The following is a 24,947-nucleotide window of genomic DNA, read 5'->3' as shown; positions in this document are numbered from 1 at the left end:
TTGAATATTGGTTCAGATGTCTTAGGATTGGGGGTCCTAAGCAAGAGAAGATTCAGGTGAAAGCCTAGTAAGATTAAAGTAAGGAACTACTAAGTACATTGTCGACTATATATATGGAACCATAGGTGATTCAGGGCAGGCATAGGTCAACAATGAGTCAGAGATAAGGAATGAGTCATCTAGCAATGGCAGCAGTGATCATGATGTAATACAGATATCAGAGACAGGTCTAGCGGTGGCATTATGTAGCTCATGATGTAATACAAGGATAGTAAGGAGAAATTGAATAGGGGCATACATGACTGTAACACTGACACAAGCAACCAAAATATTTTTCACCTTAATTTTAACCAATTTACAAGGGAGATCTCACATGCTACTGGTGTACACCATAATACTATTGTCAGAATTCACTCTAAACCTCATTCTGACCTTCAAAAGTCCTCTGGTGGTTGTCCTTCTGTCCTTTCCTCCCCCAATGTTTAGCATGCTACATGGTTAATCAGTATAGACAAGGCTGGAAATGCCACTCAAGTGATAAGAGCACTTCAGGACATCAAGAACCAGTCTATGTCCTCTCAGGCAACACATCATTACTTGAGGAAATCTGGTATGAAGCCTGTAGTGAATCAAAAATACCCTCTCCTATCCAAGTGTATAGGAGAGTAAGACTAGACTTTGTTATCAGTCACCAGCTCTGGACAGTGGATGACTTGAAAAGAGTCATATGGTCATATTAAACCAAAATTAATCATTTGGGGTCAGATGAAAGGAAATAGGCTTGGAAAAGAACAGGAGAGGGCCTAAATAGTAGGCTAGCAGGAGAGAAGAGGGTGTTTTTCATTCACTACAGGCTTCATACCAGATTTCCTCAAGTAATGATGTGTTGCCTGAGAGGACATAGACTGGTTCTTGATGTCCTGAAGTGCTCTTATCACTTGAGTGGCATTTCCAGCCTTGTCTATACTGATTAACCATGTAGCATGCTAAACATTGGGGGAGGAAAGGACAGAAGGACAACCACCAGAGGACTTTTGAAGGTCAGAATGAGGTTTAGAGTGAATTCTGATAATAGTACTATGGTGTACACTAGTAGCATGTGAGATCTCCCTTGTAAATTGGTTAAAATTAAGGTGAAAAATGATTTGGTTGCTTGTGTCAGCAGAGAGGGCTTTCATGATGATGAATGTTGAGAAAGTTCAACATTTGGCTTTGTTTATATCATGGTGACCCTTTTACATGTCACATGACATTATAGGACATACTACTAATGGGTCTTGCAGGATTTAGGGAGGCATACGAACACCAGTGTAGCCAAAAACAACTCCTCAACATGCTGAGGAGCTGGCTGTTATTGATAACTAACAGTATGATGTCACAGATAAGTATCTGAGCCCCAATAATGAATGAGCCCAAACAAATGAAAAAATGGAAGGAACAACCACTATTATGACTATTAAATGGGAGGGATGGGAGGGAGATTAAATAAAGAGAAAAATAAAGAAAAAATAAAGAGATATAAATACAGTGACACACAGCAAAGGCTACACATTGGCAAAAGGTGGGTCATGCATAGGACGACCATGAAATAATAATGCTTGCAACAGCATCGGGTTTTTACACACATAGTGCTCCCACATGCCTGAATTCCAGCATCTGACTGCCTGAATATGTTCTGGAGAAACTCCAGCAGCAGCTAGAGAGGTTGCCCCTCCTGCCTGCATGGAATGGCCCAAAATGGAGTCAGGAAAGAACATCCGAAGCCTTTGGATGAACCAAGAACAAGTAGGTGGACATCCATCACTCCTTAACCAGAGGTAAGGATGTAACAGAAATTTTGCATCACGAGAGGCAAGGAAGCATGTAAAGAGAGGAAGAGGATCTGAACCAACTAGCACTTGTTGGATCATCACCTTATTTCCTTTGTACCACATGTCCATCTTGTCTCGCTGGATCAAGAAACCAAAGTCAGTGTCTGAGACACAGACTGAGGTATGAAGAGAGAACTTTGTAAAGTCCCTCATTGATGGGTCGTCAGCAGCTACCAATTCTCCTAGGTGAAGAAGACTGTAGAAACCGCAGTGAAGTTGAGTGACTCACAATAAATCATTGTGAGTCAAAGGATGTGGTAAAGTGTGAATCACACAAGCTAAATCATCCCTTATTATTGGTTGTTTGTGTATGATGGGGCATCCTAGACTGCAGAGTGCTCCTTGCATTGTGCATTTCACAAGGGTAGAATGCCAAGACTGATGATGTCTTAATAACCAAGGGTCTTATATAAATGTGTGTAAAATGTAATGACACCACAATTACACTAGGATAAGACTTCTTGCCAGTCCTCGATTAACATGGTCTACAACTTTTCTTCTTTCAGTGGTAGATAATGTGTGAGTTCTTGGGAGGCTCACTAAACCAATCTATGTGATTAACTTAGCTGGAGCTTTTGTGTTATATCCCAACTTATAAACTTGTCTAGGATAAACTGTCTAGACACTGGAACATGGTTCCTCATTAAGATAATCCTCTGTAGAGACTACAGTCTCAAATACAAATACGTTGACCAAAGACTGGTTGGTCAAATAGGCACAAAGTGGTGAGAAACTGGTCTCACAAATGATCAGATTGACCAAAGCTTGTGTTGGTCAATATCAGAAAACTAGGTGAGAAGCTGGTCTCACAAACAAACAGATTGACCAAAGCTCATGTTGGTCAATATCAGAAACTAGGTGAGAAGCTGGTCTCAAATAAACTAAGTTTCTATTGTAAGAAACTTATGTAATCTCAAGGGAATGTCTTTTCCCTGCACTTGGTACTTCAAAGGGGCTTTCTTTGTAAGCAACAATCTTCACAGTGAGTAGCTCAAACTAAGATTCAAATGATTGCAAGTGGGAGATCTTATTTTTGGGGGGAGAATGGGCCCTCCTTATATACATATTGTGTGGGAATATTATGTAAGTAAAAAAGCGGAGCAATGACATCAGAAGTGGAGCAGAACATTCCAGAACAAATGACATCATCATGACATCATAACTTTCAACAGAATACTTGCAGGAGTATCTGTGGAGCCATATGACATCATTATGACATCATACCCTGTAGGTACAATTTTGTGAAGTATCTGATGGATCAGCATCCAAATAGAAAAATAAATCAAGGAAATACTAGAGAAAACAACTCAGAAATAATAATACAATAACAAGACACAAAACACAGGCTTTTTAGATAGGTTTTTGTTAGGCTTTGAACTTTTCTCTATGGTTTTCTCTAGCCAAAGTGAATAAGCCAAAGGCAAGGCAATACCTTAACCTTCTTGCTTCACAATATCAACTAGGTCATTATGTGATTCCCATCTCACAAATGACTTTTCTTCAAGATATAATAAATTCATGAATCACAGAGGGGAAACTGAACTATATGACCAAGGTTTGAAACCAAGGTATGGGTTGACTAGCCTGATGCCTAAGCTAACAGACTTTGTCTTTTAGGGGGCTACCTAGTAGTCATGTCCATGCATGATTCCCAAATTATGCAGGACAACAGACATGAGGAAAATGAGGTTTGAGCTGATTGACTATCCCTGAGAGGTAGGCTTCAACAGAGCAAGGCTGAATATGATGTGACATAAATGTGACATAATAAGAAAGTGTGTCAGGAGTAGGATCAATAGGCAGATGATGTTGGTTGCAGAAGGTGAGGTAAGAGTTCAGGTGTGACAAATATGCATGGCAAGTACTGTTGTCCAAGGCTAATCCCAACAAAACTGAGCACTCATGAATTAAGCTGCTCCAATGACCAAGCATCCTGTAAAGGCTGCCTGGCCCAAGACGATATAGTAATCATTTTTCAGCAGCCCCCAGCATATTTCAAGGGGGTGAAAAGGGATGGATCATTAATCCTGGAGAGGTAGACTGTGCCTCAGCATTTTTCCAATGAGACAAGTGATTAGCCACCACATTGTCAATGCCAGAGATGAAAAACACTTGAAAGTCAATCTGAGCAGTGAGAATGGCATCTACTGAGGTAATAAGGAGCCAGTTGTAAGGAGGCAAAGCTGCCAGAGAATTGAACATGGATACCATGTTGAGATGGTCAGTGAATATAGTGACTTGCTGATTAGGACAAAGTCAAGCCACTGAATTAAGTAACACTCCCATGATGGCTAAGGCTTCATGGTAGAATATTGTTCCAGTCAGTGCTGACCCAGGTAAGGGCAACTGAAAACCTATATTGAGAGAAGGAACCAATATGCCAAGCCAACACCTGACACATCAGTATAAACTCTCAACACATTATCCAGAAGATGAGCAAAGTTCCAGGAGACAGGTTTGAAGAAGAAGACGCCTTCAGTGGAATGGAGGTAATTAATGACCCATGTTAGTTCCCGAATGACATCCTGGTTAACCCAGATAAGAGCTTTAGAGACTAGTTTGCCAGAGGTCTTAGCATAAAGAGCCAATAGTCCAGGCCTAAGCAGTGGATAGACATTGAGAGCCCAGTTAAGCCAGCCAGCTAAATGCTAAAAATCACTGAAGAGACCTTCATGACCCTTGTTGTGCAAAATCAATCAACTCCTGAATAAGGCAAGTACGAGAGTCGACTGACATGCAGGCATGCATTAAGTTAGGGTCAATGTCAAACCCAATAATAGGAAGTTCAAGGCCGAAGATTTGTTTCCATTCTTCATGCAGCAGTCCAATTGCATCCCAGAGTCAAAGAAGCTTGACAAGATTTGAAGGAAGGAGTTTTTTGTAGGGAGCATAGAGCTCAAAACTGCATTTATCTTCAAATGAGAAAGAGTCATCAACATAGATGTACAAGACATGAATAAGAATCTTGAAAATCACTGATCCAGATGACAAGAGACATGAATGTGTGATAGATCCACTGAGAAGCTCTTCCTCCAAAAACATTTCTTCAGTCAATGTATCAATGCCCTTGAAAACTCACAATTTGCTTTACCTGCCACAGAGGGTGCATAGGCATATGCCAATAAGCTTCTGACATGTCTGCCTTCCAAAGGTTGAGTTTAGTGTGAGGTCTGCAGTGCCTAAACACCTGTAGACCATTAGCTAAATCATGCACATTATCCAGAGTGATGCTGGCAATGTCATCATGCAAGATCATGGCATTCAGGTAATGTTTCCCAGCACTATGATCAGTAACCAGTCAATGCTTGTTAGTTCCTGGTTTAGGTACAGCGTGGATAGGCATGCTGTACCAGGAAGCAGATCTGGTCCAAATGCCTGAGAATAATGCCCTACTTCAACTTCCTTCTCAATTTGCGCATGTAGAAACTCTTTCTTGGCCTCAGTCTTGGGAGGCTGATCAGAGTTATCATAGATGAGAGGCCATTCCTCAGGATGAGAATCGGCAAAGGGCCAAAAACCTTCCCTAAGTCCAGTGCAAACCAAATGAACAAAGGGTTGATTTGGATGGTCCAAAAGTAGAGATTTGAAGATGTCAACTTTGATAGGCATAGAGACTTCAAACAAAGAGAGATGTTGCTGAATAGTATCAAGTGCTCCATGGTTCAAAAATTCACATTCAGGTGGCCCAGGCATAGGAACTGCAGTCTCTGTCCAGAGTGCAGTTTGGCTACAGCTGGAGATTCCTCTTTCTGATACTCCTTTGCGCCAAAATCTTTGTCCTTGCACGATACTCTCATTTAGCCCCTCCTTTATTCAGACATTCTGATTTCCAATGGGGGCCATAACATCCTCTCTGATCACAGCAGTGCAAGAACCTGCATTCACCATCTGGTTTCTGGCAGGTTCCTCTATTCCATTTATGACAGGGATCATCCCTTCCTCCATATCCATCTCTCCAATTCAATCTTTCCCTGGAACTAGATGTGGATGAGGTGGAATTGGCACCAATGCCAAAGGAGGTGAGGAAGGTCATTCTGAGGTGCTCAAATTGGGGATAATCAGTGAGGCATAGGTTTCTTTGCATGGCCACTTGGTTTCTAATGGATTGGTCAAATTCAATGACATGTGAGTGGGGTGGATTTCCATGGCATGGAAGAGTCAACTAAGGTAGGTGTTATATTGTATAAATTCATCTCTTTGCTGAGGGAAGATGAAGGATATTGCTTCAATGTACATGGAGAAGGTGATATTATGGTTGGAGGACATTTTGATTCCCATTGAAGACTTTGAGACTTGCAAGGTGAGCTCAATCTCGTCATCAATGACATGGGTCTTTTTGGGATCCAGCTCAGTCATGTGAGCTGAGCCAAGGACCTTAGTGAGGTTAACGTATTTCCATCGGACAATGTTGAGCCATTCACTAGGTGGGAAGGGTGGACACCCTGGAGTGGATAGGATGTCATTAATGACACTCTTTGGGTCAGCGGTGAAGTTTTCAAGTTGCTGATAGGTTTCTCTGATATCCGGAGGTAAAGAGGCAAGTGCTGTTGACCATCTTTGTCATATCTACATATCCAGATCTCAGATCCAAACCTTATCTCATCTCAGATCTGATCCACAACTTATCTCCAATCATATCCACATCTTATCTCCCTCCACCATCTCATCATCCATCCTGTCCACCTGTCCAGTCTGGTCCACAATTCATCCAAATCCACAACCAGCACTTGTCTCTTTTCAGTAATCCCCTAACTCTGGTATTTTGGCTATCTGTATATCCATCCTGCTCCCTGACCTGTTACCTATGTTTCATTTCCATTTCATGATTTGTGATCCATTTCTACTTACCAATAGACTATCCACATGCTTCGTACATAGCCTTAGACTCTGCTGATTGATCATTCTGTTAGATACCTATAGTATATAACCTCCTGTAACTTTCTGTAGTACCTCAGTTCAAATATCATCTTAGTTCTACTCATTCCTGTCCTCCGGACTTGAGTATCTCTACTCTCGTCACCCTCCAAGACTTAGGATTGATTCCTATAGTCTATCCATATCTGCCTCTGTCTCCGACAGTCCATTACCATTAGTTTCTAGTCTGGACTTGTCCAGATTAGCCCTACAATACTTATCCCTTATCTGGAAGTCATCCAGATCTGCTACTGCTACTCGTCCAACCTTCTGGACATGTTAGTCTTGCCTTCCTGAAATAAGGGGCACAGCACATGAGCTGAGGCCAAAGCCCTTTGGATCCAGTTATCCCTTGAGTACGACCTTAACAGTCTTTGTGTCCAGGGAAATTTACTGGAATCAACAGGTTTTGGCTCACTTTGAACTGGGCTCATCTTCATCCTCTGAATCAGTGATAACTCTTGGCTGCTTTCGCCCTGCTTCTGTTTCTTCAGGGTTGTCATTTCCCCTATCCTCTCTATTAGCTTCCTCTTCCTCAAAGGTCCCACTACTTCAATGTCCTCTTTCCAAAGCTTGTGCTTTTGAGGCATCAATACTGTAAAGAATAAAGAAGAAGACATCATGGGCTTTGTTAATGTTTCTTCTGCTCCTAACAGCAGGAGACTGGAGAAGACTCTCTTAGATGTCAAGTATGGTGATGGCTTTCCCATTGTGTCCTAAGCCGATACTGATTAATGAGCTCATTGCACTGTTCAATACAGTTGAGATCAGTTGAATGCTCTGTAGTTTGTTGCTCTGTAGTTTGTTCTGTTGAGGTAGCAGTTTGAGACTGTTTCTCCATTGTCAGACATGAAGAAGAATTCTGATGATAATAAAGTTATGATAGTGCTCAAAACAACTAGCTAGCAAAGTGACATGAAAGGTTAGAAAGAGGTATACAAACCAATCTAATGACTAGCTCACCTAGTGAAGCAATGGGAAAGGTTAGAAAGAGGACAAACCAATTATAACCTGAGTCACTCACTAAGCAAGCTCTACTCCACTATAGGAGTAACTGAGAATGAAACAGGGATTAACAACTCCCCAACACATGAAAACACACTGATCATGGCTGCCAACAACCAGCTCATATCACGCCCACTGAATGGAGAATATTTGGGTCAAACTCAAACAAGGTTCACATTGTTTGCAACAATGCTGGGAATCACATGACCCATTAGCTTATAGGACATACTAAATAACATAACTGATGTCTATTGATAGGATTTTGATATTTAAAAATATCAGCAACAAAACTGTTGCAATGCATACCATGTAGTAAATTGCTTATATCCTTTTAAGGATATGTTTTCACATCTCCAATGTAGTACACCTATTGTAGCCTGGATATAGGGCTACAATATTGCTCTCATCCACATTTTCGTAGCTGCCATCCCTGTGATGATATAGCCAAAGTAATCAATCTCACACAAACATTGCAACAGTTTTGTTGCTTACTGTAAAACTGAGGTGGATGCGGGAGACTATGTACATTGCATACTGAAGTTGTCTATGTAAGTTCAATGCAATGAGACTGGATAGATCATTATGCTGTATTGTAAGTCCTGTTGATGATGCAGTGCTGAATTCTTTGAACATGATTTTCCCATCTGGAAGAGTGCCAACAAATTCGTGGTTTGTTAGCAAAGTGCTGGTTTTGGTGTCAGAAAGAAACGATTCTCACCCTGAGTTCCTCAACTGCCTGTATCTCTCAAAATCTCACTGCTTCACTTGCAAACCAGTTGGCACTTCCAAAATGGGTGTGTGCAGTTTGAAACTCCATCACAGCACAAATTGGCAGGTGACATTTCTGCATGGTTTTGGCACTTTCAACTATCTCACTCAATTCTGCTTCAATCATGGTCATTCAACCTCATAATGAGTTTAATTAGAGAGATAATGATATCTATACTAAGAATTTTGTGTTGAAGTAGCTAAAAATACAATTTTTGTGAAAGTGCCAACTTCTGTGGGGTGCCAATTGCAGTGGAAGGGATAGTAAAGGACTGATGCATCTTAAAGGGCTGGCAGGGATGGTGGAGGATTCCTCATGCCAAGACATAGAGGCCCCTCACACTGTCCTACATAGGGTATATCATCCCAAAGGACAGAAATTTGATTCTGAAAAAGTGGCATAAGTATTAAATAGCATGCCACTGGAGTATGCACAGTGAATGATGATGCAGTATGAGAAAGCTGTCAGCCATCAGTGCTTGAGGCTTTTTTGATGACATCATCCCAATGATTAGTATAACTCAAGTTCCACAAGGAGTGTAGGTGTTTCATAAAGTTGATTGCCATTTCATAAGTAAAAATTGCACAGAGTGCAGAGCCTGAAGAGACATTCTCATGAAGATTTTTTTTGGTAGATGATATAAGGATGGTGTGCACAGTGTGGTGGAATAGCAGTGGAGCTGGTAGGATGAAGTAGCCTTGCCTGATTTATGCACTGTTTTGCAGGATCATTTCAACTTAATGCCATACCTCTAGTGTGGATAGGTGATGCATGCAAGGCCACAAGGCCTGGGGGTCAATTGATCATAATCCACTTCCAAGTTGCAGGGATGCAGGCACCCAGATTTCTAGCAACAAAATTTTCCCATCTTGTCAATAGCTTGAATGAGGTGTCTCCCCCCTTTTTTTAGCAGTGTGGTGGAATAGTGGCAATGGAGCTGGTAGGACAGCTGACAGCACTGCCCTGCCCAGATTTGTGGTGGGGCATCCCTACACAGGAACAGATCAGTGCACCATCTTGTGGAGTTATTTCAACCTGATGTCACACCTCTTTCAGTGTGAATCAACATCAACTGCATGCACAAGCACAACACATAAGCAGGCTTTGAAAGCTTGCAAGGCAAGTGCCTGTTGCAGGGATGCTGGCACTCAGATTTCCATGATAAATTTAATGCATTTCCTCACCAGTAGCTTGAATGAAGGCTCATATATCCCCTTCCTCTCGCATGTGCACCATTGGCAATGCCACTGAAGCATTCCTGGTGACCATACCAGTGACAGCATGGACAGCAGACACCATGCTGTCAATGTTGTTGGCACTCAACATCTGTTTTGGTGACATCATCCTAAGGTTTTTCTTCATGGGAGTACTGGGTGTCAAGCTCCACACAAAGAGTGGGAGCATCTGGGTAGATGGTCTATAGGATAGATAGCCCTGTAACGATGATAGCAATCAGCGATGCCTGCGATGCACCAATTGAATTACACGGTGCTCATAGTCAGTTTAAATTTAAATTATTTAAATTACGAAAGCCAAGGAACATCGGAGTTTTAAAACTATGTAATGTGAGTTGCCACGTGGGTGTCTGTTCTTCAAGGAATGAGTGGCTACCTTCTCCGGTGGACATGTCATCTTCATTGGGTTTACATATTGTAGATCCAAGAATTCTAAGTGATCAAGTAGGAGATGTGTGAGTCCCTATATCATTCTAGTATATGGAAGACTTAATCTGACAATAAACCAGTCCCTCTATCGTACCACCCATTTCTCTCACAGCTCCCCCTCCTCGACATCCTGCAATGTCATCCATCTCTCAAGATAATCTTTATTCTAATCTCGCAACTTTCACTTTTGGTGAAGTTCGCTCGACTTCATCAGATGATGAATCACCAGACGCAATCAGCCCACTTACTCCAATAACACGCACAGGCGCTGACAGGACACCTCGTCCATCAGTTTCAACTTTTAGCAGTCATCCTTCGCAGGGTCTAGGGCGCCCAGCTTCAACTTCCTTTCCATCATCTTCACGCTCTCAACGATCATATAGAACAGAGCACACAGATGAAGAAAGCAGCGAAGATCCCTCATCACCCGATCTCCACCCGAGACGCGGCTTTCAAAGAGGTCGTTTCATCACAGACAACGTCAGCCAGAACACATTTGGCCATCCGGTAGTACGCTGCTCAACCGCCTCAATCAGCTCCTCCCGCTCAAGTTCACGTGCAAGTCTCCGCTCAGACCTTCAGTTTAGCAGTGACGAGGAAGTAGAGATCGCTTCATACGACGGAGGCTCCTCTCCCGTCACTTTCGCCCGTGACCTCGATAACATCGACGAGAATGAGAATAGCCCTATCTTTCATCCTCGTCCCCTCTTCGCAGAGCCCCGTCGTGGCAGCCTCCCAGTGGCAATCCCAGGTGCCATATCAGATGCAGTCAGCAATCGCAGTCGCGAAGACAGCATACTCACCATCCGTCGTCCATCTCGCAGCCTCGACGATGACCTTATATCTTCCCACAGTGGAGAGGATCCAGTTGCTGTCATACCACGTAGCGAACCTCTCACTCGCGCTGATTTTCGTTCACTCGAGGCGCAGGCGCAACAGCAGCAATCAGAACCAGATACATGGGCATCAGGCTGGGACCTGTCCTATGTTCTCTCCAGAAAGAGTGAAGGAAGTATCCGTTCTGTCCGATCAACCGCACAGCTCTCTTTTCTCGCTCCTACGCGCAACAGCGGCGAACCCTCTTCCTCTCGTCTCTCCAATATGTGGAGCGGCAGTGGACGCCGTACCAGCACCGGTACACTCCAAACCAGCAACAGCGGTGAAGATACCTTTGCCAAGCACATCGGCATGTACGACACTCAAAACCCGTGGGCTTTTTTTAGGGAAAAGGCAGACGCCCAACCCGTCCCTACTGTACGCCGTCCGAACGCTCAGGGAGGCGCCTCAATAATTATGGACAAGGCAAAGAACACCATGTACCCCGGCACACAAGAAATATGGAGGAGCGGGCACGTCGGTCGATATCGGGTTGACAGAGTCGTCTTCAAACGTACGTCCTTTTTACGTCCTTGTTTTATGTACTAACATCCCCCTAACAGCATCTACAGCAGACCCAGCCAAACCCGCCCAACAACGTATCAACGTCCGTCATATCCCCGATCCCTTCCTCAAGGGTCCCAAGACAGGCGGACCGAGCACCGTCATTCATAAACATTCTCGCGCAACTGCATTCTCCATATTTCGCTCATATACGCTTTATACGCCTAAACGCCCTGGGGCTGGATCTCGTAACATCCATATGCACACGAGCGGGGGAATCATGCTTGCGCCGAAGAAAGTGCAGGAACAATATACAAGTACGAGAACGACGAGTAAACTGAGTACGCATGGGTTACTCGAAGATGGATCGCGCAAGGCCATCGGCAACGGGAACGGTGATAAGTCACGTCGTGGTACGCTTCCTGAAAAGGAAAAACGGCGAGAGAAGGAAAAGGAAGTTGCAAAGAAAGCAAAGGCGAAAGCAAAGGAAAAAAAGAAAGAATTGAAGAAGAATAGTGATCGTGACCGTGCGAGTAATACGACGGAGGGTACGGAGTCGAGCACGGCGACGAGTAGTGCGGGGAGCATCAACGCTTCTCAGGTGACGCCTCCCCCTGCACGCGCGGGGGCGTCCAAGATCACATTCGCGCCTTCGATCAGGTCCCATGTAACGACCCAGTCGACAAGCGGACCGTCATCACCAGAGACCTCGTCAACATTTGACCACTCCTCCACGAAACCCCTTCAGTCTGATTCGTCTACGTCTGTGGCGACCTCGCACGTCCGCAGTCATCGGGACAGCATCGACTCCGACGAACACTTCCCTACACGTACGCCGCACGCCGAAGCATTCGGTACCCTGGACCCGAACGACATCGAACACCTTCGACGCGCCCAAAAGCCCACCGACGGCAGCAGCAGCTTCGCGAACCGTATACTCCGACGCCTCCGAGGCCGAGCAGACAACATCACCCAACCAGTTACGTATAGTCCCCCGTGGATCGTCACTGCTGGCAGAGACCAGAACGAGGAACATGTGCGTGTGCTCACGGATCTAAATAATTCGTTTAGGGATGTTGGATTGTTGCATACGCAGCCGAGTCATAGAGCAGGAAAGAGTGCGGGTGCGGGTGCGGGAGGGACGAAAAGGAGAGCGGTGACGCATGATATTTTTGATTATGTCCCGGAGGACTCGCTTTATATGCTTCTGCCGCTTTGGGCGGGGGAAACAGATTCGAGTGGGGGAAGCGGTGTGGGAAGTGGGAGCATCATGGCGGGGTGTAGCAACAGCAGCGAAGCTAGCACCTCCACGACTGCGACGACCGCTTCGACAGCCACGAGCGCCACACTCGTCACAATCCCCGAAGACCGCCAATTCCTCCTCGTCTGGTACGTCCCCTTCGAAGACAAGGAAAAAAAACCTTCCGACTCCACTTCTAACTCCAACCCCAATTCCGTATCCTCATCTGCCAACAAGAAAAAATTGAAACAAACGCAATCGACCACCGACCCTAGCGCCGAATCTAACCAAAAGAATGTTTATTTAAGAAATTTTCGGGTGAATGCACGGTTGGTGGGGTATGATGAATTGAGGGGGACGGGGATCAGGGTGCCTAGTGATGGGTTGGCGGTTGCGGCACCTACCTTGGATGTTGGTGGTCCTGGTGGAGAACGGAATCAGGAGGAATCAGAATCACAGCTGGGATTAAGACAGCCACAACTAGGACCGCAGTCAGGGACCGGGGCAGCGCTAGGACTCGAAACCGTCATCTGCATGTGCAGCTCGCGCGAAAAAGGGTTTCATTTCCAGTCTGAGGGACTGTCCAAGCTTGGGTTGTGTCTCCAAGAAGAGGTGACGTTGCCTGCTGCTAATAACCCTCGCGCTGTTTACTTGGAGATTGAGACGTTGGAGATCAAGCACTTGTTGACGCCGGTTGGGAGGGCTGCTGTTGAAATGGTTTGGTTGGGGTGTTTGGCTATCACTAGTTTTGGGCCGTATTGAGGTGGGAGGGGGTAAGGAGTGTTTTTTTCCCTTGTATCTTTCTGTATCGGCATTCCAGGGGCTGGAGTTATTTATTTCCCCCTTCACCCGCATCTTCCTTTCTCATTCCATCTGAATCCTTATATCCTTGTCCTGAGTATAGTCCTGATTTCTTCATCTTTGATCATCCCTTCAAACTGTCTCCATATACAATCTCACCGCATCATCATACCACGATTTCCCTAGATTTTTAGTTGTATACTATCATACAGTCACTATGGCTATGGCTAAGCATTCATTCAGTTTTGTTTTGTTTCTTGATTCTGAGTGCATACTTATATTGGTATTTTTCGTGCTCACCTACTTACATAGTACTTTGCGGTGCTGGAGGTTGTCTGCGGGGCTGTTATGGTGCTGGAGGTCGTCTGCAATACCGCCCTTTTGAAGACTATGGATGACGCTTTTGATGATGATGTATTTAATTACTTTGTATGCTTACTTGGTTGTTTTTTGTATCCATGGAATGGATGGAGCGAATCTTGCGATGCGAGGTTGTTTATATGTTTTCATGTTGTTCTGAATCAATTATTCAATGATAGCTTGCCCTGAAGAATGATGTCAACCGTGGGAGATCTGCGCGTGTATATGAGTACCTTGCTTGCTCGTCGTTCTTTGTACTTCTTGTTCCTTTATGAACTACCATGATGTCGTTTCCAGACACGAAAGTGACTGGGTTTCATATGTAATTTAATCCAGTTACTTTCGTGTCTCGTCGCTTCGCCACAATTTCGAGTTTGACTAGGTGCTTGCTCCCCATTTTTACGCTTCTTTAGCATCATGTTATGCACCATCTTCATGAATGTTATTCTCCTCCGAGACACGAACATGCTTCGATATCTGAGGACGTGTTCACAAAGATCAAATACTCCTGTGTCTTATTCATGCGCCTATCAAGATGTCGTGCCGTCCTTTGTAATCTCGAGTTGGACTTTTGGCGTCTGGAAGTTTGGGTGCTTGTTTGCCATTTCTAATTTTATTGGTCTAACGTTCCCGAAGACCCAAAAGTGTGTGGACTTCTGCTAGTATCAGTCAACATCGAAGGATCAAACACTTTTGTGTCTTATTTATGCGTCCAACTTGCCATCGCAGCTGAAGCCTTGATGCACTGATGTTCCAGATGATGACGAAGCCTTTAATTCTTAGACTACTGAGGTTGGCAGTGCTCAACTTAAGTACTACTCACTACCATGATACTGTCGCCTCTTTCATCTCGTTCCACACGCAGCATGCAAAACGCCTAGTGTATTCTCAATTGTACTGTCCGTCAGAGCGACAGAACTTGATTGGCGGGGAAACATCTTGGTTTAATCAAGACGACGAGGGTCACGGGCAATCGCCAAAGCTGTCTATGATGCTGGTGATGATACAAATGTAGAATGCAGATAAGTGTCTAAACTCTATGGTGAGTGCTCCAAATGACTCCGAATAAGGATATTAAATATTTTGATGAACCACTCCGAGGGGCACATCGGATCTCCCCCTCTAAATTCGACCGAATTCCCATTCCTCCAGCAGGCAGCACATCTTCGTTTGAAGGTCGCATTGTCTAAACTGCCAGCTGATCTCAAAACGTTGGCGGCGGAGGTAGCGGAGACATTCCCATACCCAGTTCTGGGAGTTCCATCGGGGGTCGTGACGTGTGATTGGCACGCTTGCGAGGTGCCTCTCTAACAAAGCCAGCTGATGGGTGGCCACTCTTCCAACAGTAAAACTTCCGCGCCAGTCATTGGGGTTTACGTGTGGCTGGTTGCGTTTGAACTCTATGGTGTAGGTATCTGTATTTCCCAGGATGTGGTACGTATTCCCGATACCAGGACCAGTCGGGATGTAGATAACCCAGTGAAGGGGATAAGGCCGAAGGTACTCTTTCTGGCCTTGCCAAAACTGGACGACTTCGACGTTATAGTACGTAGCTGGGGCAGACATATTAGAGGGTGGCTATGGGTCTAGGTCAACTCCAGTTCGCTGAATTTTTATTCGGTGTACTCACCAAGAGGGCAGGCGACGGGAGAGGTGAAGGATGGGTGAGTTTGAGTTTTGAGCTCATCGATTGCCTGGATTTATATCCAAGCAGTTGTGGAGTTTGGTTTTGAGAACAACGAAATGTGGACGCGACATTGAACGCGACACGTCCACTTTCTCTCTCTCAGAGAATGTGTCGTGCGCTTTGGGTCTGCTTTGATGGATCACGGATCGTCTTTCCAGATCGAGCGATCCACAATGACTCCGTCGCATCCACCATGCTAGGGCTTTGACCCCGGCCACTATTGTCAATCATCCTGTGGTGGAACGCATCAAAGATTAACGTGATTTACCAAGTGTTCTAGGCTGTTCTAGGCTTCTAGAAACAGACTTCGTGCGGTGGCTCGTTAGAGTTCTTTGTTATGTCTTATCAATCAATCACTTGAATTAAGGGATCGAACTACTCAGACATTCATTTGAACAGTTTTAGGCGGCAGGAGGAGCTCACACAATTCTGTCAGACATCAGCTGTAGTACGAGAATCCCGTTTCAAGAAAACTACATATATGATACATGCAATATACATACCAAGGACTCCTTGCACATGTTAGAGTCCGATGTGAACTTTTTATGTCGACACCATAGGGTATAAGTCGGCCACTGCAAATGTAAAATCGAGGAATGAGTACTAGGTTTTCGTAGAAGAGAGACACGATCTGACATGCACCAACATCGTCCGAAAGCTGAATCGCTTGAACTCTTCACCAGTGTCACCGGATACAGAAAGATCATCGATCATCTAGCGCACTTGATAGTGTATTGCGCAATTTGTTTAAGTTCGCTCTGGGGTATCGTATTTTCTGGGCTAAATGGAATGATTTTCGAGCGCATATAGTCAACCAAACGGAATGAAAACCTAGGAATATAACAAAGGATTCCCTCGACCTCTTATCTTTTTGTGTCTCGTTTTTTCGAAAGACGCCGAAACACAGCGATAAAATCGACGGCCTCTGGTCTATTCGTCCTATATCTTCACGTATCAGCCATATTCTTGTCTATTTTCACTGGGACTGAAGGACAAACGTGGGGTAAGCCTGAGGAATGAAAAAGCTCAGACTAGGAACGGAAACGGGACTAAGTGGTGTGATAGTCAGGAAAATGTACGTAGAACTGTGAATAAGAGAGCTCACCTCAGTCTTGGATCAAAAGACTGAGGGAGACCATTCGACGGGGAGAGGAATCAATACGCTCAGGCTGATTGAACGTGTATGAGGTGTGTAACGAGGAATGATCGCATATGTAAAAGAAAAGGATGAGTACGTACGAGAGTCACGTCTTGATGATATGATCATAAGGCGAATGAATTCTATTACAATATAAGCGATACGTCCGTGACTCCGATTTGTGCAAGTTGCGTTGTGCTGAGGGGCTACGGATAAAACACCCTGTATGGAAGGGAGGTCACCGTCGACTCGACCCACTTGGGGCAGCTAAGTCTCTTAGGTGTCCTTTCCATACGCGCTCTCTCAGAGCTCGTCAGTGTCAGACTGCGGGCAGCGAAGTTGGATGAAAACACGGCGCACGGATGATTTTTTCACTTACCCAACGTAGGTCTTCTTCCAGCTGCTCAACGTCCATTGGTGAAATGGCAAATACGCGACTAAGCATGCTAAGAGATCTTGAGAGATATTTAATTATTAGGGGAGCTCGAAGTTAAACGCCCAATGCTCAGCGCTCAAGCCCAACGCCCAACTTGAACGCTTGAACACCCGACCTCGTGACGAGAAGTAATTTTACATAAGCCACACAACTGATGCTTGAACGTCCAAGTTGTTTCCTCAGAAGACGCACTAGCAGTACTGACAAAATTTTTTAGCTTGTTCAAGTGCCCAGCGTCAAAAGCCCGTATATATTTTCGTGTCTTGTTCGTGCATCTAACTTCAAGTCGCATCGCGTCGCAGCTGCAGTCCAAGCTTGAAAACTTGAAGTTCTACTGGCAGATTCATCGCTGTCAACTCCTCGGATCGCAAGTACTTCACCCCGACACATACGCAAGCGATGCGAAGGGTTGGGACGTCATCTTGTCACGTGTCGTTTCTGTCTGTCAGAGCAGCAGAAATCGAGTGGCTCTTGAATTTTGATCCAGTCAGGACAACGAAGGCTACTCACGAGCGCCCAAGACGCCTATTACGCCAATGATAATACACATCCAGAATGCAAATGTCTTAAATTTATGGTGAGCGCTCCCTCCGAATAAAAATATTAAATATTTACCCACCACTTGGGAACACCAAATCTCCACCACCTCTAAATTCGACCGAATTCCCAATCCTCCCACAGGCAGCACATCTTTGTTTGAAGGTCGCACTGTCTAAGCTCCCAGCTGATCTCAAAACGTTGGTGGCGGAGGTGGCGGAGACAATCCCACACCCAATTCTGGCTATTCCATCGGGGGTCGTTATACGTGATTGGGACGCTCGCGAGGTGCCTCTCAAACAGGGCCAGCTTATTCGCAGCCACTCTCCCCATGGTGTGGCTTCCGCGCCAGTCATCAGGGTTTACGTGTGGCTGGTTACGCCTGCACTCCACAGCGTAGGTCTCCGTGTCTCCCACGAGGTGGTACGTGTTTCCGATACCGGGATCGGTTGGGAGGTAGATGACCCAATGAAGGGGATGGGGGTGAAAGCACTCTATCTGGCCTCGCCAAAACTGGACGACTTCGACGTTATAGTACGTTTGTTGGGAAGACATTAAGATATGGCTATGAGACTAGGTCAGTTGCAGTCCGCTGAGCTTTTGATTCCGTGTGCTTACCGAAACAGCAAATGACAGATCAAACACGGTTGGGCTTGAGGTTTGAGTCTACCGATTGCCTGGATTTATATTCAAGCCGTTGTGGATTTTTGTTTTAGGAACATTTTCAAAGTGTGGATGCAACATCAAACGCGACATGTCCACTGTTGTTCAAAGAGAGTATAGTGTGCGGTGTGGGTGGACCACTAATCGCCTTTCCCGACGAGCCACATCTGACACAATAATTAATTTAAAGTTGAAACGCAGGTGGATGCTCCTGAGAGCTAGGCCGCAAGTTCATACCTTCCTTTAATTCCACTTGCTATTGGCAATCATCACATGATGGGTTAGATCAACAATCAACATGATACATCTGTGATTCATTGTATTGCACGCAAGTGTTCTGGAGCTCTGAGATTATGGAAGTGGTCCTCGAGGGATATTACCGGCTCATTGGAACTCATAACATTGTTCGACTTGCCAATGTGGGGATCAGTTATAACACCCAGACCGTGTTGGTCCAGTGGAGAGTTACGGTGCAGAAGAGTCCATTGTCCCTAGTGTTGTCTTTGCGTTTTTGACTTGCAAGAAAATTACTTGGCATATACAACATACACAAGGATTCCGCATACCGATACGTGTGCTAAACTCAGACGCGAACGCGAACACTGAATGCCTATGAGGTCACCAACTAGTCTTTTGATGCCTAGTCATGGAATATGCAGTCTTATAAGGGTTCTACACGCATTAATACTGTGTCGTCCGAAAACAAACTCTACTTGAACAATAGGTAGTATACATGAGATGATGCGCAGGGATCAGTTCGCCCCGCAGATAGATAATTCTCTCATTTCCTGTAAGACCGCCTCGACCTAACCACCACCGATGAGCAAAGAACATACTCGTAACAGCTGATTATACCTGTGCATCCAGCTGACCTGCAGCATAATCATCCCGCACATTGTCTGCAAAATACCTGATCATAGCATAAGTCAGATCCCCGCCCATCATTTCCCAAACCCCCAACTCACCTCTGTACAGCGCTCATCTTCTCATATCCTTCCTCAGCAAACTTACATTGCATGCGAATCATAGCCTCAAAACTGGGATCAAAATACGGTATACGCAGATCCAAGAGCTGCGGGAGCTCCGAGATGAGTTGATCGTTCATGAGCTCGAAAACCTCTTTCGCATCGTCGTGTTCTTGTTGTGCTTTTGGAAGCTTTGTAGGATCTTCACTCGGTTTCTCGATCGTCTTTCGTAGTTTGCTACGTGCAGCGTCGAAGTCCAGGAGCTAAGAAACCGTTTAGTCGAGTCGCTGAGGCCACCGATCAAGAGCAAGGAGCATCACCTTCTTATTCCGTTTGGTGATATGCTCGTTAACAACGGGGAAGTATGCGTTCATCTTTCCGAGGGGTTCCATGATGGTCGTGCGATAAGGACCTTCCTATAGAAGATAATAAATAAATGGAATCAACAGAAGCAAGTATCACTTACAAGTTCCCTTTGAATACCGCTATCGAGCTCCTCCACTGCACTCGTGAAAGCATGACTTGCCATAGCACCATCTGATGTGCGATCTGCAGCGCCGTAGAAAGTCTCGACGGTCTCAGCTAACCGCGCCTGTGTGGTTGTCATCGCTGCGGCACTATTTCAACATGTTGCATGACATAACGAGGCCAGATAACTTACAGCGCATGGCATCCTGATATTGCTTGGCGTCCCTCTGTAACGCCTGACACTCCTTCTCGAAGCTGGACCAAGTCAAATAACAAGGAGACGGACTGCGGATGCACGTACGCTCTGTACTTGGCCTCTTCATCCGCAAATTCACGGTCTATCGTGCGTTCGATCTGTCCGGTCTTTTGTAAGACCTGAATGGTTGAAACGAGTCATGGGTGCTCCGCGTAGGATCGAAGATGTGTTCCTACCGTGGTACCCGCCCTATTCAGCGACTTCTTGAACCTAGTGGATATCAGACCTCAGTGAGCTACATCGAGATAGGAAACAGACCCTGTCCAGCTCATGGTACTTAGTGATATCACTCCGAAGAGGTTGTTGGAGTGACAAGTAGTGTTGATCAAGTTGGATACTCCGAAGCGCGCCCGTCTTGGTCCAGGCACCACTTCATAATGGCTTACGTAAATCACGATTGTACCACGACAAGACTTGGAATAAATCAAAACAAATTCTCTCCCTACACACTACCCGCTTATTGAAGGTGAAACTAAAGACGAAGTCTAGTGGAAAATTAATTTATATAAGAGAGAGCCGGCGTGCATGATAGACGAGAAACATACCTCAGCGTCCGACAAGAACTGCTGAGGTAGAGCCTATAAGGTGGTTTACGTAAAGGTCCGTGATGACAAATGAGAGAAATAAGGAGAAAATGACGTTGTACATCCAACACCACTCATCGTAAATCAATCACATCGAGCATCTCCAATGTCACACACTGCTGCTAGTTGATACACGGACGTGCTTCTGGAAGGTAATCGGAACCATAGCGATTGTTGTATCGGAGTCGGCTAGGAGCTCAGCACGATATTCCCGAACGCTAAGGACCAGGCGTGGTCCCAGCACAAACAACTGCACGAATTGAAAGATTTGAGCGAAACCAAGAAAAACCTCAGTTTCCAGGGAATCTAGGTTCTAATGAAAATAATGAATTATGGCTGCATGCAGAGGTCGACGACAAATCAGCATACCGCTGAGAGCGTCGGAGAAGAAAACCCGACGTAGAAACAAGAAACTGCAAGAAAGCTGGCACGTGCAGAATTTCAGCGGAAAAGAGAACCGCCTTCACATTATGAACTCACCTCGCAAAGTAACTCACGTGAGTTTTCATTAGCACCGTGAAACAGTCCCTGAAAATACTACTCGGTGAGTGTTGTCGCAGTTCACGCAAGTGCTTCACAGCAATCCGGACTGCGAGATACAGCAAAAGGACCTCCCATGCAATGGCGAGTATCCAAGTGATGGTATACAGAAGTATAGTATCTCCCACGTAGCCGATCTTGCATTCATAGGTGCCGGAGAGAACGACTTCCTCTGGTATTTGTCAATGAGCCGGATGCGACCAAGTATTTCGTCCGCGATTAAAGCTTACCCACTGGAATATGCATCATGGATATCGCGGCCATCGCTGCGTTGGCGATTCTGATGGCCAGAAAGATGACAACGAGAAATACCAGCACCTTTCTGGATCGCTGATACATGGCATTCAGCCGAGCGATCATGATGACTTGCTTGATGTCATGGTGAAGTCAATATCACAGAGGTGCATCGCTCACCACCCAGCATTACATTTACAACCTCATTCGTGCTTTCCAGTGTAACATACATGATACGGCCTGAAAAATCCAGCAACATTAGTTATTAGCCTCGGAGGATCACACGCTCAAAATAGACTCACAACTGTAGCAGTTATTATATTGAACCAAGTTGTTTGAGAATCTCACTCACCCCTACATGGTAGTTGAATTGCTTAAGTGGGAATGGAAACCATCGGTGCAGAACACTCACCGAATCTGTGATTGAAATTGTCGGAACATTGGCTGTATATCACCAGTCAGAAGAAACAAACACGGTGAATGTGAGGTGGCATACTCAGCATCTTGAGGCTGATTGTGAGAGATCGCTGATGAGTACAATGCCAATTTTCTAGCCTTTCAGACATACATAACATATACTATTCCAACATAGCGTACCTAGGATGTGTTCACGTCAGCGTGACTTGCTAAGTATATTTAAATATAAGCTACATACACTGAGATACAGAATGGTCATCAAGGACCAGCGTCGCCTCTGCTGCCGATTAGATATAATTTTACGTCATTCTTTTGATGTCGGAATCTACTCACCCAGAACAGTTCGACCTATTAAATCATTCTCAGCGAGATGGCTACCCCAGGAATGAATCGACCTACCTCTTGTCCAAAGGTAAGCGCTGAGAATACCATAAGGATGTCAGCGGTTCTTTTATACTCAGACTTGCTCACCCCAATCGTAGATTACCCCAACAGAGGCGGCAACTGTGCAACCGCGGTCAAGGTTAATCAAATTGTCATCATCCGTATGTCTTTCCACGAACCTGTAAAGTAGCCGAAAATATAATGGGAGTTGATATCCGAGACTAGGGTCATACTGTTGGAGGATGGGAGTGAAGGAGCGGCGGCGAACTTGGTGGATATATGACGATCGCATTCGTGATTCAGCTGATATACCACCATCCAGTGCTTGAGTTGCCGAAGTGAGGTTTGATGGATGATATCTGATTGACCGAAGTAAGTATTTCAGCATGAACTAAAGGAGGAAGGGAATATGCATCCAGAGAACAGTACCGATGCGGAGTCAAAGTGGGAGTGAATCGCAGGGCAGTGTTGGACGTACTGCGGGCCAACCCACTGATGTGACACTTTCATTAATCCAACACAGGTTTGAAGACCTCGTGGCAGACATTCCCTTAAAGGTCAGCGCTTCAGCAACGTTCTCTGACCTCTTACGAGAGAAAAAATACAACCTCAAGTTCATGTACACGCTGCCAGTGATTGTTACAGATGCGGGTAAAAGTACATACATTCGTCGTATCCAACTCCCTGCCATAGAACACGATTGACATGCGTAGTGACAAGGGCAGTCTCACAGAGAAAGCGGGGAGGCGGAGCGGTTGTACAAAAGAGCCTTATCTATAGGAGTCTTACAAGAAAGAACAGATTAATCCAAATGGCCGGGCATGGCTAACGTTGTGGAAATTTATAAAGAGCGACTCGAGGAAACTCCGGTTCTAAAAATGTTCATGTAAGTCAAATGTAAGTAAGTATGACCGCGGGAATAGATCGGGACCTCCCGAAGCGATCAATGGATATTGATGAACGTTGATGAACCCGTATGAACCTTCCAAACCACATGCCTTTTGTGAAATATAGATACATTAATTGGTCCGTAGTTTGGAAAGCATTGATTGCGACGAGGTACGAGACGATACCCCGACTTTTGGATCAAAATCTAGGATTCTAGATGCTGCAGAAAATCACCCAATATAGCCCCAGTGACTACTGATCCAGCCATCTTACTAGGACACAAGAAATCCGACGAGCACAGTGCACGTGTATCCGTCCGGCGATAATCAGATGCCTGTCGATATCAATTCCTTGAAACATTATACACAGCCTATCATGATACTTTGGCAGATAACCTGAACACTGTGGTTCTTCCCTGACGATCAGAATTCCATATACTGTGACGGCCTTTGCTAAGTGTCAGTTCTCTTACATCCAGTGCTGGTGTGGGAAGTTGAACCAATCAATTTCAGCGGTTTGAGTGTTGTACCCATGAGCCTCAATTTGCATAATACTGAATCTTAATGATTTGATGCATGAATTTCAACGGATCACCAGAAAATTAAAACAACAGAATTTGATAGTTAGGCCAATGAATTTTGATGGCGGGGGGTGTGAATTTCATTGGCTCATCAATCAGAATCCACTTAACATGTATAGAAAGATACAACAGACGAAGGCAGGTTAGTCCAATCAGTCGGAGCCACTAGCATGAACAGCATCGTCCGTCCTAACATCAGCCTCGAGTTCCAACTCCGCAAATGTGATCTGTCGGATGTGGTCGGCGGCACGTTCAATGATGCCCCAGCGCCTTCGTGTGCCTACACGCCCAACAGTAGCTCCGATATTCCAAAGGTCCGTTATATCTGGAATTAGTAATCGCTTGTACTCGATGCTCTGAGAAGATGGATCCAGCCCGTCTGTCGCACATGGAATGAGAGTAAGCAACAGTGTCAAGTTACGCAGGTCACCGTAACGATTGTTATCGTCAAGGTGACACTTGAGGATGTAATTCAGTTGACCACAGCAAATTACAGCAACATGCCGAGATGTAGGGCACCTCGTACTGGGCAAGAAAGATCTGGTCAGAAGGTTACCCTTCCTCCAGTGCTCATCAGAACTCACCCGCACAAATGTACAATCTCTAAATGAGAGTTTGCTTTAATTTTAAGGTTGGGGTCAACGCGCAAGCCGAGTCTCTATATCAATTGACATGGAGTTGCCCTAGCCTAGAGACATTGTGCGTGGAAGTGCAACGATCAGTTGGTCCTTCCGCCCGTCAATGACTGAGTGAATGTAAGCACGCTACCTGAATATTCATAAGGGGGTGACGAGCCGTTTTCTCCTGTTCAGCAGAGCTCATCACTGACACGGATTGACTGTGTGTCATGGGTGTGCTTATCCGCAGGTTGGTGGATGCTTGCGACGCTTTGACGTTTGAAATATAGTCCGCGTTCTGTAAAGTTTCCATAATGCCATGCCAGCTCTCTCCTAGGCTGCTACGAGGAAGAGGGCAAAAGATACCAACACTTTGAGACATGCTAGATTTCACTCGAAAAGTCCCCTGGAACTTGGATAGGTGCCGTCAACCTGTAAAGAAAGTTGACGTTTGGAGCATCGGAGGTTCAACGTAGGGCTCCCGACTGGACACTACTCACGAAGGTATCGCAAAATTAGAAAGCAAGTTGAACAATGCGTCGCGCAACA

At 45.2% G+C, this 24,947-nt stretch overlaps 8 protein-coding genes across 8 annotated transcripts; 2 read left to right on the top strand and 6 right to left on the bottom strand.

Moving 5' to 3' along the window:
- Positions 1-1,267: 1,267 nt before the first annotated feature.
- Positions 1,268-3,626, bottom strand: BJ212DRAFT_1448237 (uncharacterized protein; the record flags this gene model as incomplete). The annotated part of the gene is made up of 5 exons (XM_041338514.1): positions 1,268-1,348; positions 1,662-1,949; positions 1,989-2,067; positions 2,101-2,249; positions 3,546-3,626. The coding sequence occupies 5 exons, from the start codon at positions 3,624-3,626 to the stop codon at positions 1,268-1,270; spliced, it is 678 nt and encodes a 225-aa protein (XP_041190412.1).
- Positions 3,627-10,358: 6,732 nt separating this feature from the next.
- BJ212DRAFT_1483310 (uncharacterized protein) lies at positions 10,359-13,605 on the top strand (the record flags this gene model as incomplete). The annotated part of the gene is made up of 2 exons (XM_041340598.1): positions 10,359-11,613; positions 11,663-13,605. The coding sequence occupies 2 exons, from the start codon at positions 10,359-10,361 to the stop codon at positions 13,603-13,605; spliced, it is 3,198 nt and encodes a 1,065-aa protein (XP_041190411.1).
- A 1,038-nt stretch (positions 13,606-14,643) lies between these two features.
- On the top strand, positions 14,644-15,173 carry BJ212DRAFT_472871 (uncharacterized protein). Its single transcript, XM_041343290.1, has one exon. The coding sequence runs from the start codon at positions 14,753-14,755 to the stop codon at positions 15,017-15,019; it is 267 nt and encodes an 88-aa protein (XP_041190410.1). The 5' UTR covers positions 14,644-14,752; the 3' UTR covers positions 15,020-15,173.
- BJ212DRAFT_1465224 (uncharacterized protein) lies at positions 14,971-15,570 on the bottom strand (the record flags this gene model as incomplete). Its single annotated transcript, XM_041338961.1, has 1 exon — positions 14,971-15,570. One exon carries the CDS (start codon positions 15,568-15,570, stop codon positions 15,127-15,129), a length of 444 nt encoding a protein of 147 aa, XP_041190409.1. The 3' UTR covers positions 14,971-15,126.
- Positions 15,571-17,410: 1,840 nt separating this feature from the next.
- On the bottom strand, positions 17,411-18,586 carry BJ212DRAFT_1371540 (uncharacterized protein). The gene is made up of 3 exons (XM_041336297.1): positions 18,429-18,586; positions 17,947-18,379; positions 17,411-17,842 (listed from the first exon to the last, which is right to left on the bottom strand). The coding sequence occupies exons 2-3, from the start codon at positions 18,355-18,357 to the stop codon at positions 17,768-17,770; spliced, it is 486 nt and encodes a 161-aa protein (XP_041190408.1). The 5' UTR covers positions 18,358-18,379; positions 18,429-18,586; the 3' UTR covers positions 17,411-17,767.
- A 436-nt stretch (positions 18,587-19,022) lies between these two features.
- On the bottom strand, positions 19,023-20,495 carry BJ212DRAFT_1371530 (uncharacterized protein). Its single transcript, XM_041336296.1, has 6 exons — positions 20,092-20,495; positions 19,897-20,039; positions 19,751-19,846; positions 19,431-19,693; positions 19,321-19,375; positions 19,023-19,271 (listed from the first exon to the last, which is right to left on the bottom strand). The coding sequence occupies exons 1-6, from the start codon at positions 20,219-20,221 to the stop codon at positions 19,218-19,220; spliced, it is 741 nt and encodes a 246-aa protein (XP_041190407.1). The 5' UTR covers positions 20,222-20,495; the 3' UTR covers positions 19,023-19,217.
- A 1,833-nt stretch (positions 20,496-22,328) lies between these two features.
- BJ212DRAFT_1371510 (uncharacterized protein) lies at positions 22,329-23,173 on the bottom strand. Its single transcript, XM_041336295.1, has 5 exons — positions 22,922-23,173; positions 22,731-22,863; positions 22,493-22,672; positions 22,401-22,433; positions 22,329-22,348 (listed from the first exon to the last, which is right to left on the bottom strand). Exons 1-3 carry the CDS (start codon positions 23,002-23,004, stop codon positions 22,613-22,615), a joined length of 276 nt encoding a protein of 91 aa, XP_041190406.1. The 5' UTR covers positions 23,005-23,173; the 3' UTR covers positions 22,329-22,348; positions 22,401-22,433; positions 22,493-22,612.
- Positions 23,174-23,933: 760 nt separating this feature from the next.
- On the bottom strand, positions 23,934-24,780 carry BJ212DRAFT_1483305 (uncharacterized protein; the record flags this gene model as incomplete). The annotated part of the gene is made up of 2 exons (XM_041340597.1): positions 23,934-24,239; positions 24,550-24,780. The coding sequence occupies 2 exons, from the start codon at positions 24,778-24,780 to the stop codon at positions 23,934-23,936; spliced, it is 537 nt and encodes a 178-aa protein (XP_041190405.1).
- Positions 24,781-24,947: the final 167 nt, after the last annotated feature.

Source organism: Suillus subaureus (genome assembly GCF_016647635.1).
Source record: "Suillus subaureus strain MN1 chromosome Unknown BJ212scaffold_27, whole genome shotgun sequence".
In the NCBI taxonomy this organism is placed as follows: domain Eukaryota; kingdom Fungi; phylum Basidiomycota; class Agaricomycetes; order Boletales; family Suillaceae; genus Suillus; species Suillus subaureus.
This window is presented reverse-complemented; position numbering and strand designations above follow the sequence as displayed.